The 14,923-nt window shown below is 50.5% G+C and overlaps 5 protein-coding genes across 5 annotated transcripts; 2 read left to right on the top strand and 3 right to left on the bottom strand.

Annotated features, from left to right (window-relative positions):
* Nucleotides 1-10: 10 nt before the first annotated feature.
* Nucleotides 11-3,353, bottom strand: B0T23DRAFT_389759 (uncharacterized protein). Its single transcript, XM_062837830.1, has 2 exons — nt 2,845-3,353; nt 11-2,660 (listed from the first exon to the last, which is right to left on the bottom strand). The coding sequence occupies exons 1-2, from the start codon at nt 3,045-3,047 to the stop codon at nt 203-205; spliced, it is 2,661 nt and encodes an 886-aa protein (XP_062688953.1). The 5' UTR covers nt 3,048-3,353; the 3' UTR covers nt 11-202.
* Nucleotides 3,354-3,830: 477 nt separating this feature from the next.
* On the bottom strand, nt 3,831-5,180 carry B0T23DRAFT_248029 (uncharacterized protein). Its single transcript, XM_062834160.1, has one exon. It carries the CDS (start codon nt 4,697-4,699, stop codon nt 3,950-3,952), a length of 750 nt encoding a protein of 249 aa, XP_062688952.1. The 5' UTR covers nt 4,700-5,180; the 3' UTR covers nt 3,831-3,949.
* Nucleotides 5,181-6,768, bottom strand: B0T23DRAFT_248028 (S1/P1 nuclease). The gene is made up of 2 exons (XM_062834159.1): nt 6,313-6,768; nt 5,181-6,241 (listed from the first exon to the last, which is right to left on the bottom strand). Exons 1-2 carry the CDS (start codon nt 6,652-6,654, stop codon nt 5,663-5,665), a joined length of 921 nt encoding a protein of 306 aa, XP_062688951.1. The 5' UTR covers nt 6,655-6,768; the 3' UTR covers nt 5,181-5,662.
* Nucleotides 6,769-11,242: 4,474 nt separating this feature from the next.
* B0T23DRAFT_325891 (uncharacterized protein) lies at nt 11,243-11,832 on the top strand (the record flags this gene model as incomplete). Its single annotated transcript, XM_062835531.1, has 2 exons — nt 11,243-11,293; nt 11,365-11,832. The coding sequence occupies 2 exons, from the start codon at nt 11,243-11,245 to the stop codon at nt 11,830-11,832; spliced, it is 519 nt and encodes a 172-aa protein (XP_062688950.1).
* Nucleotides 11,833-12,774: 942 nt separating this feature from the next.
* On the top strand, nt 12,775-13,659 carry B0T23DRAFT_346819 (uncharacterized protein; the record flags this gene model as incomplete). The annotated part of the gene is made up of 3 exons (XM_062835977.1): nt 12,775-12,825; nt 12,910-13,167; nt 13,255-13,659. The coding sequence occupies 3 exons, from the start codon at nt 12,775-12,777 to the stop codon at nt 13,453-13,455; spliced, it is 510 nt and encodes a 169-aa protein (XP_062688949.1). The 3' UTR covers nt 13,456-13,659.
* Between the last annotated feature and the right edge of the window lie 1,264 nt (nt 13,660-14,923).

Below are 14,923 nucleotides of genomic sequence, written 5' to 3'. Positions count from 1 at the left end.
TGTAGAATAGTGTGCTGTTACATCTTCGCTACCTAGCTCTACACATTACTACATCCCATAACCAATGCCGCCGCCCAATAGTAGAAGAGCTACTCGCTCCCATTGTTCGATATAGGTGCCTCCAGGAGCATACTCACTTGGTCCACCAGAAGAAATAGAAAACCGATCGTGCCTCTGGTTCCTAAGCAGGAACTAGTACTACCTACGCATCAGCCGTACAACCCTCCCCAGAGGCTGCAACCCCAACTCCAGTCCCAAGCCCAACGGCAAACACAGGGCCAGCTCTATTCTTGGAAACCACCTTCTTCTTCTTCCTCCGAGCCGTTCCATCCCCTCCCGCACCCGTACTCAGCCCAGCATTAGGCGGTGCCTCCAACACCCAGCGCGCAATGGCCGAGGCTCGGTCCGTGGAGATGGGATACTCTTTGCCGTCGTCGACGGACCAACGGCGCATGTTTTGTGTCTGTGCTGGTTGGGTTTGGGCTTGAACTATTCCGCTGCCGTTGGCGGTGATGTTGTTGTTAGGAGGTTTGGTGACTCCGTTTGCGTTTGCCGTTGTCGTGCCGTTTGCGATACTTGAGGTGGTACGGGTTAGTAGTGCTGTTGAGGTTGAGCTTGAGCCGTTGGTGGGATGTGACGTAGGTTTGGATCCGTTGGTTGCGGTAGTGGTATCTTTTGGCGACGGTGGTGCCTCCAAAGCAAGAGACTCGAAATCACGACCTATGAGCTTGGCGTCCATGGCTGCCACGGCGTTATCAAGCCTGTAATCGTTTTCCGCACGCAGTTGACGGGCTTTGACGGCCATGCGAAAAGATGCTTCGTCTTTGATTCGATCATCGCCCAGGGCGTCGATGATGGCTTGGTGTTGGATACGTTCCTTGCGATGCTTCTCGACCTCGGCGCCGCCGGTGCTACCGTTGCTGGAGGTTGAACGCACGATGGCTCCTGCTTCTGCCGGACCCCCGGTCAGAGGTGGCAGAAGGGTTTTGTTTTGTCTGAGGGGGCCTGGCAACGCTATCGGTACTGATCCGCTGCCGCTGGGGCCTGAAGGCTGGAAAAGTGGGAGAGGTGCTGGGGCACAGAGGTCCTCCCATGTCCCGGCTAGCTGGATGAGGTTGCCGGACGCTCGGAGAACCTCTGTCCAGTCGGCGCGGGCTGGTGAGCGACTAGCTTGGAAGATTGGGTAACCATCGGCAAGGCGCGCCAGTCGTGCTACCATGTAGGCGTGTCGAAGGAGCTCTTTGGTTGAGGTCTGGATAAGACAGTGACAGAGCAGAAGAGCGTGTAATGCGTCGTTCATGAGAGGATGATAAGTGAGAGTCTCTGTTGTTGTCTGGAAGGTAGCGAATGTGGGCTGTTGTTGCTGCGTACGTACTGGGGTAAGCTCCGTGCTAGGATATGGAGGCAGGTCAGCCGGGGGGGACGCCGCGAAAAGGTCCGAGAGAGCATAAATGCGGTGAGTAGGTTGGCTCTCGTCAGTTTCACCGGTCACGGGAGAGTCAGAACGAGAAGCATGGGAGAATGACCGAGGGACACGAACCCCATTAGCGGCGTAGTTGACTTTCCGGGCAAAGTCTTCGGCAATCTCAATGGGTAGGTCAGGCGAATACTCAAAGTGCGACAGATAGTTCATGTAGTCTTTCAGCGCACGCTTGGCGTTGTGACGGACGAGTTTCCTCGCCTCCATCATCTTTTTCTCGGCCTCTTGCTCGGCAGTTGTTAACATGGGTATGGCCTGTGCTGTCACCTGTGAGCCGGTCTTATTGCCTTCCTCATATATATCACCATTCGCAGCTTTTCCTGTAGCAGATTTGGTTTCGGCAGGTTTAGAGGGGAAGGCAGCTTGGACGTGCTGACAGGCAATGGTCAGATAGACACCAGCGCGTTGGAACAACAGCTGAATTTCCAAGCTATTAGGCTGCTCCTCCTCCTTGAGCACCACATCCTCCTGTTTCCGTCCGCTAGGTCGGGCTTGAGGATGATTGTGGTGCTTTGGAGCATTTTGTGGTAACCGGTAAACCCGATGTATCCTGAGGGCTTCTGTCAAGTCCGCAATGGCGCCCTCAAAGTCCTCCTTGAAAGTCCTCACAGTGGCGCGAGTCCTTAGAGGCTCTCCCTGGGTGGATTTCTCTGTTATGATTTCACTCAGGGCATCCAGGTTGGTGCACTGGGCCAGCTGCCTGCTCGGTATTTTCTCGTGGAAGAAGTGTACATATTTGGCGTCGGCATCCTGGGGGTTGCGCTGGAGCACAAGCGAGGCCACCTCCTCAAGGGGAGAGGCGCTTTGCATTGTAGCCACACTCGACGCTATTTCATCTAGGTGATAGGCTTTGGAAAGCTTCTGAGTCGCCTGTTCTCTCATTCGGTGTTTTCTTTCTCGACTGAGCTTCGTTTGCCCTCCAGGTCCAAACAGTCCCAGCGCATGATGGTGGCCACCGGACATGCTGTGCTGGGAGACCGTTGCGACACCACTGGCGGCACGAACAGCCAGATTCGTAGCATCGTCGACGAGGCGGCGGATCTTGACAAGATCAAAGAAGACGGACGGATCGATGGGCCGCGGCCGTGGGGTATTATAGTTCAAGTTGGCCAGAGTCTCGAGGATCTCAGGAGGGAGCTGAAGCCATGGGCCGTGAAAGGACGAGATATAGCGCCAATGCCTGGTTAATACCAAGGACGAAAGTCAGTCTATGGTTCAAGTGCTCGCTGGGCGCATATGGAGAAGGTCAAAGGAAGGAGGTCAAGAGCGCAAGACATGGACTTGAAGAAGATCAAGGACGGGCAAAGATGGCTCTTCCTTGGGCCAATTGGCAGTGCTATGGGTCGCGGAGGGGAACGGCGCACTTATTCCGACAGATGATGAGTGCCGGCACCGGAGGCGGTTGCTGTTGTGGCTGGGCCTTGGTCTTTGCCGTCTTGTTGCTTCCACTTCCACTTCCACTTCCACTTCCACTTCGACTTGAGGGATCTTGGGTCGCGGGGACAGCAGGCGACTGTACCTCACTGGCGTTGTCCTCGACTGAGGTAGACTTTTTCTTTTTGGCCATCTTACCGATCAATTGGCCGGTATTTGCGACTAACTGTGGGGAGGTTGTGGTTGTGGTTGTGGTGCCGTGGGCGATGCGATGACCGTGGGAGGGGGGCGAGGTCGCGATGGTCTCAAAGGTCCGGTCGGGGGGGCACCGAGACTTGAGGATGGGAATAATGGAAAGCCTCGTCAGACGGCGACGCGAGTCCTGTGGTCTTATTCAGCGTAATCGGCGGTCGTCATGGAGATAGAAGGCTGGTGGCCGGCCAGTGTTGTTGTTCGAGGTTTCGTTGGTCTCGATTCTCGAATTCGACTTCCATTTCCCTCCCGCGGCAGTTGCGTTTGACGTCAAACCAAACTGTTAGTGCATGCGCCTGTGGTTTGCCAAGTGGGGGGCTTGTAGGGCTGCTTAGGGGTATTGCTGCACCATTGGGGAAGGCACAGCAGCGCTGGAAGCTGGACCCCAGGCGCCAAGCAGGTTCCCTTATCGAACCCCAGATAAGCTTGGACCCTACCTAGACTAGAATACCTCTTCTCACTTTCACCTTACCGGACCGAATTTCCATTTCCTTGCTTCAACATCTTCAGATGTCAATTCGACTGATCTCGTATTCAGTCCCATTACATACTACCTACACACCACCTTAACTTCACATTCACTTCCCAGGATGCAACTGCCATAAACCGCTGATCGTTCTAATTATCAAGTAACTCTTCACCTTCAACCCCAACTCTCGAGCCTTACCGAGACATCTGTTCTCCCTGAAGAGGTACTCGTTGCCGTTCGAAGCATCCCTCAGCCAGCCGAAAGCTACTCAAAACGCCCATCTGCAAATCTGGCCAAGATGAACGGAGGAGTCAGTAATGATCTCACTATCACAAAACGAATTACCTTGATCGGACCACTTACCTGAAGTCAACTCATCCGATAAATGACGAAACATCGGGAGACGGAGCCGGCGCCGTCATGACCACCGTGGACCCCTCCGCCCTCGGAAGTACAATTGTTCCCTTTCCTTGCCCAACGAGACATGCACATGCCCTCCGTATTTGATCTTCCGGTCGGCCCCGCCATGCTTGAGGACAGTGTTCCATCACGGGCGGCGCTCTTGCTACCACCCTTCGTCGTCGACCCAGCCGGGGAAGAGCTCCGCTGGCTCTGGCTGTCATCGCTGCCGGTGTCCCATCGTTGTCATTCATGAACTTCGCTAGGGTATTGGTTACCGTCGTGGTCGGAATCATGGTCCTAGTAATCGTTCCGGTGACGGTTGTGGTGACTGTTATTGTGGTCATATCCGGTTTGCTGTCGTCGCTGTCCTCGTTATCTCCCTCGTATATATTGTGGCCTCCAAGGCGCACCTTCGGAGGTTCAACTATCGGGTTTGGTGAGACTGCTGGTGGGGGAGTCACTGTAGTGACTCGAGATGTGGCTTGGGGAATCTGAACGGGTCGCACAACTGCTGAACCTGCAAAGTAAGACGAGCAAAAGAACTCGGCCAGCTTCCGGTTTGTGTCGGGTTTGTCGACTGGCTCGAGCAGTTGCAGGAGGGCATTATCCTCGCACATGTCTTGATGATGGATGCTTCTCTCATGGCAAGTGCGTGAAGGGGCTGAGAGGACTGAGTGAACGAGAAGCAAGAGGCTCCAAGGGAGAAAATGCGTCAGGTTCATGGTGGTGAAGAGACTTGTTGGCTGTGCTTTGGTAAATCCGCTAACCTCTCACCTCACCTCGCCCGATCATGGGCATACAATTTATAAATGGCTGGCGGTCCATTCGAAAGCTGTCGGTGACATGTGCGAGTGCGCCGAGGTTGCAAATATCGTGGCTGGGAGTTGGAGTTGGAATGCTGACCTCCCTCCTGCCATCTAGTGTCTCTTTACTCCCCACATTCCGCGGTGCTAATGCGAGCACCTAGGCATTGGAACGAAACCCAAGTTCTCTGTGGCATTGACAATTAATTCCAATGCCTTCTCTCCCTGCTTCTAGAACATTGATATGAAACGACGCTATAAGCTCGCATACACACTTTCCAGCCTCTGCACATGTCTTAAACAGCAAGACTCACAACCTGCTTGCCCACGCCGTCCACAACATCATGTATTCTTGCTCTATCTTCTTTGACTGCCCTCCAATGTCTCGCAACTGCCAACACCACCCTCAGACCCGCCGCAGGTTTGAAGCCGGGTGCCACAGTCGGCCATATGGCCAAGGAATGTATCGAGTCTTCTTCACCAATAAGTTCACTTCGATACTCGTCAGGTCTATAAAATTAACCCGTTAACTAGTCACACCTATGAACCATTAGCGAGCCGAGCATCAAGCGCTATACGTCGATCAGTCATCGGCTGCTTCGTGTGTTATCAATTTCCATTGATCGTTCCATCGAAGCACAGAGTTGCCAAGTGACCAATATGTCAAGCAAACTTGATAAAGGACGACCATTGTCATCTTTGAGATACAACATAAGAGGAAGTCCCGTTTTCCAAGCACAGTTCAACATCTATGTCACAACTGGGAAACGAAAAAGCCTCTAGGGGTATCACACAATTTATATATTACAGCCGATCAGTCGCCCGTCTACCAGCAGTAGCCTGGTACCGACATTCACACAGCCATCAAGCCTACAGACAAACTTAGTGCCAGAACTCGAAGCCGGTGCGGTTGTCAAAGATCAAGTTCAACCAGCCCGCCAGTCTGATGCCGCCCTTGATAATGCTGCGCTCAACGACCTCGGTAGCGCCCTTGTAGTAATCACCGCCAATCTCGGTACCGTTCAGCTGATTGCCGGGAACCTTCATGACGTAGTGGCAGACCTCCTCATTGCCATCTTGGGCCCAAGCGGCAGCCGCGCGCTCGGAAGCCTTCCTTGTGGCGACCGAGTGGTAACGCAACCACCTGCGGACGTCCTTGCGGTACTGGCCCTGGTTGATCTTGGCGGCGAGGTTGTTGGCCCACCCCAAAAAGTCGGCGCTGGTGATGTTGGCGGCGCTGGTCGGAGGGGAAATGCCGAGCATGGCGTTGGGGATTGAGGTGTCCCAGGCGGCGTGCAAGTTGGTCTTGTAACCCTGGAAGGTGACGGTGATGTTGTTGGCTCCCTCGCCGAAGCCTTCGGTGTGCAGAGGCTGGGCAATATCACCCAAAAAGTGGACGATGAACTTGAGAGCCTGCGCCTTTTGGTCGGCAGTGATGTTCTTCATCTGCACACGCTCGGTCTACAAAACATGCCCTGGTTAGTCAATCTGCCTTTTACTCCACACCATGGCATGATTTGAGGTCAACTAACGTAGTTTCCGATAGCGGAAACGACACAGCCCTCAGGAGGGCAGTCCTCCGGGAGGACAAGGTGGCAGCTCTCCGGGGGAGGGGCGTCATGGCCGTTCACGAAATGAAGACCGGCGGACCACGCATTGGCCGCCGACTCATAGCGGAAAGAGTCAGCCCACGACGCAATGTTGCCCATATAACTGGTCGAGTTGTCGCCCAAGATGGTCTGGACCTGCTTCACGGTGTTGGGGGTGAGATACTGCTGAGCAACAGACGCGACGGTGGCATGGCCGAGCTTGCCCCAGGCGCTGACGGTGGCGGCCTGGAGGAGGACGACGGGGAGGACAACAGAGGTCTTCATGGTGATGGGCGTTCAGGCTGCTGAGGAACAAGAAGAGACTCGGAAACCGTGAGCAGCAGGAAAGCCAGCAATTGCTGGTCCACGGCGCCGGCTACCATTTTTAAAGTCAGCCCTTCTACACGCGTATTGTAGAAGCGAGCCATCGATATCTGCCGATGCGGTGGCTTGGTGGCAAGCTAGTCGGAGTTGTGTCCATGATAGCACTAGGGTTTGCGGGTTGTGGGGTTGATGGACGTCAATAACCCGGATGTCGGATCCCCAAAAAGGCAGCTGCAAAGAAGGCTTGCAATCGGCGCCGATCATTTCAGGTCCCGATGTTATGGACCGCGAGCACGGCACATGCTGCTCGACGCGACAAAGGTGGTGATGCATACAGTTCTGACAGGTACTTGTAAGGTGATATACCTACCTAGGTAGCCTTGAAGAGGATGCAAAGGACAGAAGGCCGGACGAGAAGAGGCACCTAGAGGAGGACGGACACTGGCTACCTGTAGGCATTGTGAGTACTGTACCCGATGCCCACGTGCGGGTTACACTATCCTTGATTGGCAGGTGCACTAACATCACCCTTGTAGTGTATTTCGACGCTATCGTGGCTATCTGCTCCGACTTTCGCAGTACTACACCTCTGCTTGGATTTGAAATGTTAGCGCGGTGAATTCGCCGATTAGTAGGGGTGGTAAGGCCTGGCCGATTAGGGTATTACAATGTTACTCTTCTAGTAGTTTCTATAGGAAAATACCTAAATTCTGGAAATTGGACTTTTGGGAGCCGGGGGAAGCATTTCCTCATTACTACTTTTTCCACTATAATAACGGTTACCGTCCCTCGAAGCATCGCCATTCCTAACCTTCTAAATCCAACTACCTTAATACTAAAAAAGACGGGATTACGGCATTTAATAAGGGATAAACGGTTTTAAATCCGGGCACTTCGCGACTACGCTAATTTGAATTATGCCGACATTACTAAAAAGATGGGGTTTACTATACAGCAAGTCCAACTTACTTATATTAGCCCTATTACTCTCTAAAAGCGAAAAAAATAAGGTCTTTTAAAGATTCCTAAGAAAAATAAATTTAAGGAATAGATAAAAGAGGAGTACTCTCGGAGATTTATCTCCTAGTGTGACTTACCTTTCTACCTTCTTCCCTACCTTATTACTGGCCCCGAAGTTCTAAGGAAAATACTTTACTCTCTTAACTTTTATTAAAAACTAAGAATTAAAAGAATAAAAAGAAATACTACTAATAAAAGAGAAAGAGTTCAATAGTACTAAGAAATAAGAAGGCTTCGCCCTCGTCCGGAAGATTAGGAGGATATCCTTAGTTCTAATAAGACATAGGCAATTAATAATCTAATGTAGAAACAATGGGTGATTTTGGACGAGGATAACAATCTAAATAACTTTACTTTTACTAAGAGAAAACTTTATAGTTGGATGTTTTAGGGATCCTTTACTGGAAGAAGAAAAGGGCTTTATTTCTTTTAGGAAAAGGAGTTTGGAGGAATTACTATTTAAAAGTATATTTTTTTTATCCTTCCGATAGTAGTAGCCTTTTGCCGAGAAAATGGCCTTGTCTTTTAGTACGATAATACTCCTTCTTATTAGGTAAAAGAGATTCAGAGAGTATTGGAGTTAATAGGAATCCCTAGGCTTAGCTAGAAACAATTTCTAACTTACTCTCCGGATTTAACACCAATCGAAAACGTTTAGCATTGGATAAAGTCACTTATGGAATATAAATACGATATTCAAACTCTTAACTTATTACAATTTAGAGCGGCTATTCAAGAAGCTTGGGATATAGTCCTAGAGGATTTCCTTCTAAAGTTGGCCTATTCAATGCTGGAAAGAATAGAAAAGATTATTGAGGCAAATGGAGATAGTATTGATTATTAGATAAAAAGATAGATAAGAAGATAGGGTACAATAAAAGGAAGGTTTTTCTATATAAAAGCCTTGGTTTATTGTAGCCTTAGCGGCTTGGCTGGCGGCTTGGCTAGTGGCTTGGCTGTACCATTTTAACCTTTCAAATCCAAGCAGAGGTGTATTTGACCTCTTCACAATCTATCACCGTCATCAATCATGTCCTAGGATCCGTGGCACGAATACCAGTGGCTCGTTGGCTGGGTTTGTAGTATGCTATCGTTAAACACTGACTGATCATAACCTTCTGAAGCTATTCCCTTGGCCCCGGACGTCCTGCGGCACACTTTATCACCTCAGGGTATGATAAATTTCTGCGCCGGTCACACAAGACCTTGTCCCGCATGAAGCTTGGGGTTGTTATCTCGGAAAACCCCAACAGCTCGCAAACACGAATACAAAAGTCGAAACTTCCAAACCTCATAACTATCACAGCACGGCAAGAACGGTAGCCATCATATTCACGCTCACCGTCTTCCAAATAATACTCTCGACTCGTCCAGAAAAGTTTGAGTCCCAGGCTGCTAGGTGGATAGCGCCAAGTAACAACTGCCGATAATCGTACAGATAAGACAAACTTCAATCTGCCGATGACGGCCCCGGCTGGATGCCCCCAAAGCCCGGAGAGTGGAGTTTTACGGCTCGCTCCCGCAAGGAAACAGACCATAGGTAACCTCAGCCCCCTCCGGCGCAACTCTATCCCCGTTTGAGCTTCAACACTTGTCAGACCTCACAACCACCCACACTCCATCCGTCATTCATCTTGACCTTTCCGCCCGAGAAGTAGAGCGCTGGAACTTGAGGACGGCTTATATCATTGCACCAATACACAGCAGTACCATGACTGCACGCAATCCTCCCACGAGCGTGCGGTCGAGGTCCGTTAACGGGTTTCCTTTCGACACCACTCAACTAGTGGAAGTCACCCGCAACACCCGCCGGGACATTCCGTTGCTCGTTTATTGCCCGGTCTGAGGAACAGTGATATTTCCTGTGCTGACGGTGCATATATCTGTCATAGAGGGTTATGGGCGGCAGGGCGATGGCATCAACGGCCTGAGATACCGGGATGAGTCCATGAACTAGGAAGCGTGATTCTAGGGAAACGAAAGTTGTAACTTATTGGAAGGGAAGAGAAAAGGACCAGCCCGGTGAAGGATATTAGACAAAAGCATTGTTACTACTTGCTACCAAGGTAGTACTACGAATTGGATTTGCAAATGACTGGGCGGGTGGTGAATGGACACATCCCAACATGTTCACGGAGCCTTGGTCAACTCACGTTTTTACCAAGTGTCGTAACTTGTACAAATTACCTGCTGACACAACGCACCCAAGACCCAAATGCGGATTTGTGGTGCAAGATCCATGTTTTTCATGTTGGACGGACATCAGTTGATCCTACAAGCGCACCAACGGACTAACATGATTTACCCTCGCTTCGATGACAGTACGTACCTAGGTAGTAATAGCCTGGAACCCAAGTTCGGGTTTCCTTTCAACACGTATCTGGAATAATCGAGATGTTCGTGCTCCTTGCTTCCATCTGTGTGAGCTGATCTGGGATATATTACTTCCTTCTTTGACTCCAAATTACGCGGCTAGAAGGCAGGAAGAAGCACTCGACTCATTGATTTGGGAAGGCAAGAAGGGTCAAGAAACTGTTCTTAGCAAATGCGAAGCGCCTTCTTGTCAAACTCCTTACTTGCCACCAACATTTGTAATGGAGCGTTTCCATTGGTGGCTGGACGGGATGCGATTTTACCGGGGTTGCCTCAACTTTGCATTGTTGGTTCTCAGACTGGGTTTCTAACGGTCCTTTGGAGACGGGCGATGTGATGAATGTCAGTTTATGTTCCCACGGCTTGTTGTTGCGTTGGTCAAATTCCACTTCCATACCGTATAGACTCGGGGCGTTGATTTTTAACTTCCAGGAAAATCAGGCATAAACAGTTAGCACACTGCAACATTCATGCCCACCAAAAATTCTATGCAAGATGGTGATTTGAACGTCTCCACCATCCAGCGCCCTTGAAAAGACAGTTGTGGAAAGGCAGGATTTGGAAGAATCGAGTTTACAGTGATCCGGGATGGCAGCACGTCTCCCCCACTTAATTTGATGGGCATGAAATGCACATAATCGGGCAGTATCCTTACAGATTATGTTTGATTTCCCTGGAAGTTGAAAATCAACTCCCCGAGTATATACGGTATACCTGTCTGAAATGTCCCTCACCCGTAGTTGCTTCTAGCAGCGTGGCACACAGGACAAGCCATATCAAGGCCAACCAAGTCAAGGTCAAGGCAATTTGGGACTTTGAATTGTTTTGTTAACTTGCATGTTGCATGGTCCTGCTTTTCTTTTCCTTGTTAGATACACCTTCTAGCATATTGAGTGTGCATTTGTGGTGCAGTAATCCGGGCGCCCGGGTGAAAATCTAGGTATGTGCAAAGATTTATGCAAGTCAACAAGGCAATATAAGTCAGGAATCTGTCCTGTTTTGACTTGGCTTCAGTTGTGTGCTTCGCTGGCTTCTAGTAGGTAGTGGTTTAAAAGGACCACCATGCCCATGTTGCCCTTTCTCTCCAGCGACGACGCAAACTCGGAGGCCTACTTCTCTCAGACAAGTGCAACTCCCAATCTAGTCCTATTCCACGATGTTCATTGCACGAGCTCTCTTGAGCCTGGCCCTTGCGGTCTCCTTCCCGGTGAGTCCTGCAACCCGCTATCTTTGCTCAGAGCACACACCCACTAACAACTTCTCCTCACTACTCAACAGCCGACCATCGCCGCCCAATTCACCACCTCCTTACTAACTCCCAACACCAAAACTACGATCCAACTTCGTAATCAGGACGGCACCGCATCCGCACTTCCATCCTCATCCAAAACCTTCCAGTCCACCACCGACATCGTCGTCGCTCGCAACGTGGAAGACTCCGACGACTTATTTCCCACCTGGATCGGGAAAGCCTGCCCCGGCGCCCAGAAATACAATCTCGAGGTTCCAGAGGATTGGGCCTGGGGCAGGGCCTTCGAGGCCAAAGTGAACATTTGGTACCTCGAAGGGTTGCCGGGAAAGCCGAAGAATGGGAACGGACCGAGGACTTGTGGACGAGTGGCCTGTAGAGGCGATACGGCTATTTATTGGTGCAATAATGATGTGAGTCTCTTATCTTCCCTCCGCCCCCCCCCCCCCCCCCTGCCTCTTGTTTTTTTTTTTTTTTCTCTCTTTTTTTCTGGATAGTGGAGGGGGAATCATAAAAGTCAAGTAGCTAATAATCATGGGGCCTGGGCTCGGGCCCCCACTCATAAAAACTAGCCGGGACAGGAAAGAGAACTTCCCGAATGGAGCTGGATTGCGCAGGGGGCAAATGCGATCTGGCGAGATGCACGCTGTTGGAGGGATCCTAATATCTTTGGGAATGAGCGCGAAGGGAGGATTAGAGGAGAGATCTATAGTGACCAGACTTGGAGCGTTTTCATTAGGGGGGAGGACTGTTTGAAGCCTGGAAAGACGAGTTGAATGGGGAAAATTGTGGAGGGACAGAGTGAGGCGTATTTATAAGGGTATAAAGGACTGAGAAGGAACAGACGTGGCAGTTGGGAAATGGGAACCCATGTTATGGGTGGGGTGTGGTGAAGAGGTGATGCCGCCTTGGGAACAATGTCTGAGGAGAGACGGTGGTCTGGAATTGGGTGTTTTGTATTGAGTTCCCACTGCGTACCCATCTGTCCTCCCAGATGATTTTCAATTCTGTTCGCATGGCTAAGGTGTTTGTGCAGAGGTAACTGTTGGTGAAGAAGACTTGTTTGCCCATGTTCACATGAAATTGAGTACAAGTAGACACTTTCGTTTGCTTGTTGGCTTCCGTGTTTCAGTGTATGGTGGAACAGGTTCGGAAGCTCCGTGATATTACCAGCCCAGTGCCACTCGTAAAAGTGTTATCAGAGTGATGAAAATCTTCCGTTGGCTTCCGTTAGAAGATGTATTTAATGATTCATCATCGACACCAAGCCGAGTCACTTTTCCTTTTGATAATATGGTTCGTGGTGGCAGTTAAAAGGCCTATAATCGCCAGTGAATCTCACAGTTTTCCCTGTACATTCGAGTCAGCGCGACCAAACCAGTTTTGAACCGACAACTCACCTCCCCAATACAATATCAAGCTCTTCAACTCTCACAGCCATGCCTTCGCCTAGCGCCATCCTCCGACTGGCTTGTTTTGCCTTTCTCCCAGTTCGTCTTTCTCCGTGCCTCATTGTCTCCATTGATCTCTTTAGCCTTTGATCACGGGTCTAATGACACATCTCCTCCGCACAGCTTGCCGTCCTTGGCCGCACTGTCAGACCTTATATGCTGCCAAGGGACGCCAACACTATCTCTGATGGATTGATCCACCCCAAGCAATTGGCATTCAGCGTCAATTGCTTGTTTTCCGGTCACGACTATGGCCATGGCAACGGTGTGCTGGAGGGATTTCATTACCTCATGAGTCGGGGCGGGATGCCGGGGAACGATCCTGGTACTTGCGGCCGGATTAGCTGCTCTCACGACACTGGAATCCATTGGTGTAATGAAGTGAGTTGTGGCCTTGTTTTCATTTTTCTTTTTTTTTTTTCTTTTTTTGTTTTTTTCCTTGGTGCTAATCAACGACGATTTGAACAGGACAAGACCAAGCGCAAAGAACTTGAATCCTACCAAGTAATTGCGCGTGCTGTCATGGAGATCTTCCAACGAAAGCCCTGTTGGCAGAACTTCGACGATGATAACTTTATGGGTGCCGGGATTAAGGGGAAGGCTTTGGTCGATGGTGAAGACTGGAGTGTTTGGGTGGCCCGCGAAGACTGTTCCGCGGCGCCGGTGTGAGAGAAGATGCGGTCGCAGAGAAAGGGAACTAATGTGATGGCGGCTGCAGAGGTGCGTGTGTGCCGAGGGTGGCGGCGATGCTAAAATTGCCATCCGAAGGGAAATCAAAGAGGATTAAGTTTGGGAGTAGCGTTCATTAAGAGGAATATGGCGAGAAATTGTTTGCCCCGGGAGAGAGCATCGTGGTGAAAACCTGAAGTGTTCTTGTACAAAGACACGCATACTGGTGTTCAAGGAGCGTCGCACGTTCATGTTACCTTCGTTGAATGCCCGGTAAGGAGATGTAATTTTGAGACCCACAATTAGCCGGTGCCACGGATACGGCAACTTGAAGAGAGAAAGAGTCACTGGTCTTATATCACCCGCAATTGCTTCATGGTCTAGGTTGGTTACAGTTCACAACTGACTAGAAGACGCTGAATTCATTCACGTGTCTTTCCTCATTGTGGATGTTCCTGTTGTCTCGACACTCCCGAGTGGACCATGATGGTTGCGATTGGGGATACCACGTGATTCGAGAAGCATGGGACTCCCATATTGCCTGCCGGTCGCCAAATCCGAAACAAGATAACATCCATCATGTTCGGGTGTCGGCCAACCTCCACTTTCTTTCATCCGCGCAACATGGCGCCCACCATCGTAATGGTGATTCACTTGTGGGAACCATGATCTATTATCACTGAATGCGGATTCAGCGTTTAAGGCGATAAAGTCCTCGACTGGCAGATGTCGAGAATTGACAACATGATGGTCGGCTTTCCCGCTTGACACTTGTACCAAGTCTGAGGGTGTTGTGGAAACATGATTTCGCGTCTTCGACTTCGTTTTCTACAGGTTCGACGACCCATGGTCGAACCACCTTCGGAGCTCGATTCTCGGCGCCTTCAACCATATGGACTGCGACTACACCTACTTCACGTCCTCTGTGGCCCGCTCGCGAGATCTTTCTACGATACCAAGACTCCGGACGTTGGCAATAAGCAGTGAAGCTGAGCCAGGTTGAAGCTATTGCGGCGGAAATCATCACGCCTGCTAACAGCGCCGATTCTTGCGGTGTTATTTTAGCGTTATCAAGGCAGAAGAGAATGACGTAAGCTCGGATAACCATGCTGACAATCGAACTAGATTTGCCCGCGTGATCAAGGGTCTAGAAAAAAGACTGAGAGATCAAGTCCCACAGTACATGGCGCCTAAGAACATAGGTATACCCACGTCGACAAGGTGCCGATGACCACGACCATCCAGACCGACCGACGCGTTCTGAAGTGGATAGGTAGCAGGTACACGTTATCGGAGCTGGCTGCTATGCCGTCGCAAGGCACAGAGAATGATGATTCGGCAGACCTTCTGAAAACCCAGATGGTTCCATTCTTGGATGATGGGCTCACTGCCGACCACATCCAGGACGTGATCCCCGCCACAGACTTCCAAGCGCTTTCCATCTCGGAAAACCTGCAAGATCCTCCCG

Source organism: Neurospora hispaniola (assembly GCF_033458365.1).
Source record: "Neurospora hispaniola strain FGSC 10403 chromosome Unknown B0T23scaffold_9, whole genome shotgun sequence".
Taxonomy (NCBI): Eukaryota; Fungi; Ascomycota; class Sordariomycetes; order Sordariales; family Sordariaceae; genus Neurospora; species Neurospora hispaniola.
This window is presented reverse-complemented; position numbering and strand designations above follow the sequence as displayed.

Bases quoted from the DNA above. Each gene is read 5' to 3' on its own strand.
- B0T23DRAFT_248028 (XM_062834159.1), bottom strand. From the start codon at position 6,654: ATGAAGACCTCTGTTGTCCTCCCCGTCGTCCTCCTCCAGGCCGCCACC. The intron at 6,242-6,312 runs GTTAGTTGACCT...CATGTTTTGTAG, and splicing joins TTTCCGCTATCGGAAACTAC to ACCGAGCGTGTGCAGATGAA.
- B0T23DRAFT_248029 (XM_062834160.1), bottom strand. From the start codon at position 4,699: ATGAACCTGACGCATTTTCTCCCTTGGAGCCTCTTGCTTCTCGTTCAC.
- B0T23DRAFT_389759 (XM_062837830.1), bottom strand. From the start codon at position 3,047: ATGGCCAAAAAGAAAAAGTCTACCTCAGTCGAGGACAACGCCAGTGAG. The intron at 2,661-2,844 runs GTGCGCCGTTCC...GGTATTAACCAG, and splicing joins CTCATCATCTGTCGGAATAA to GCATTGGCGCTATATCTCGT.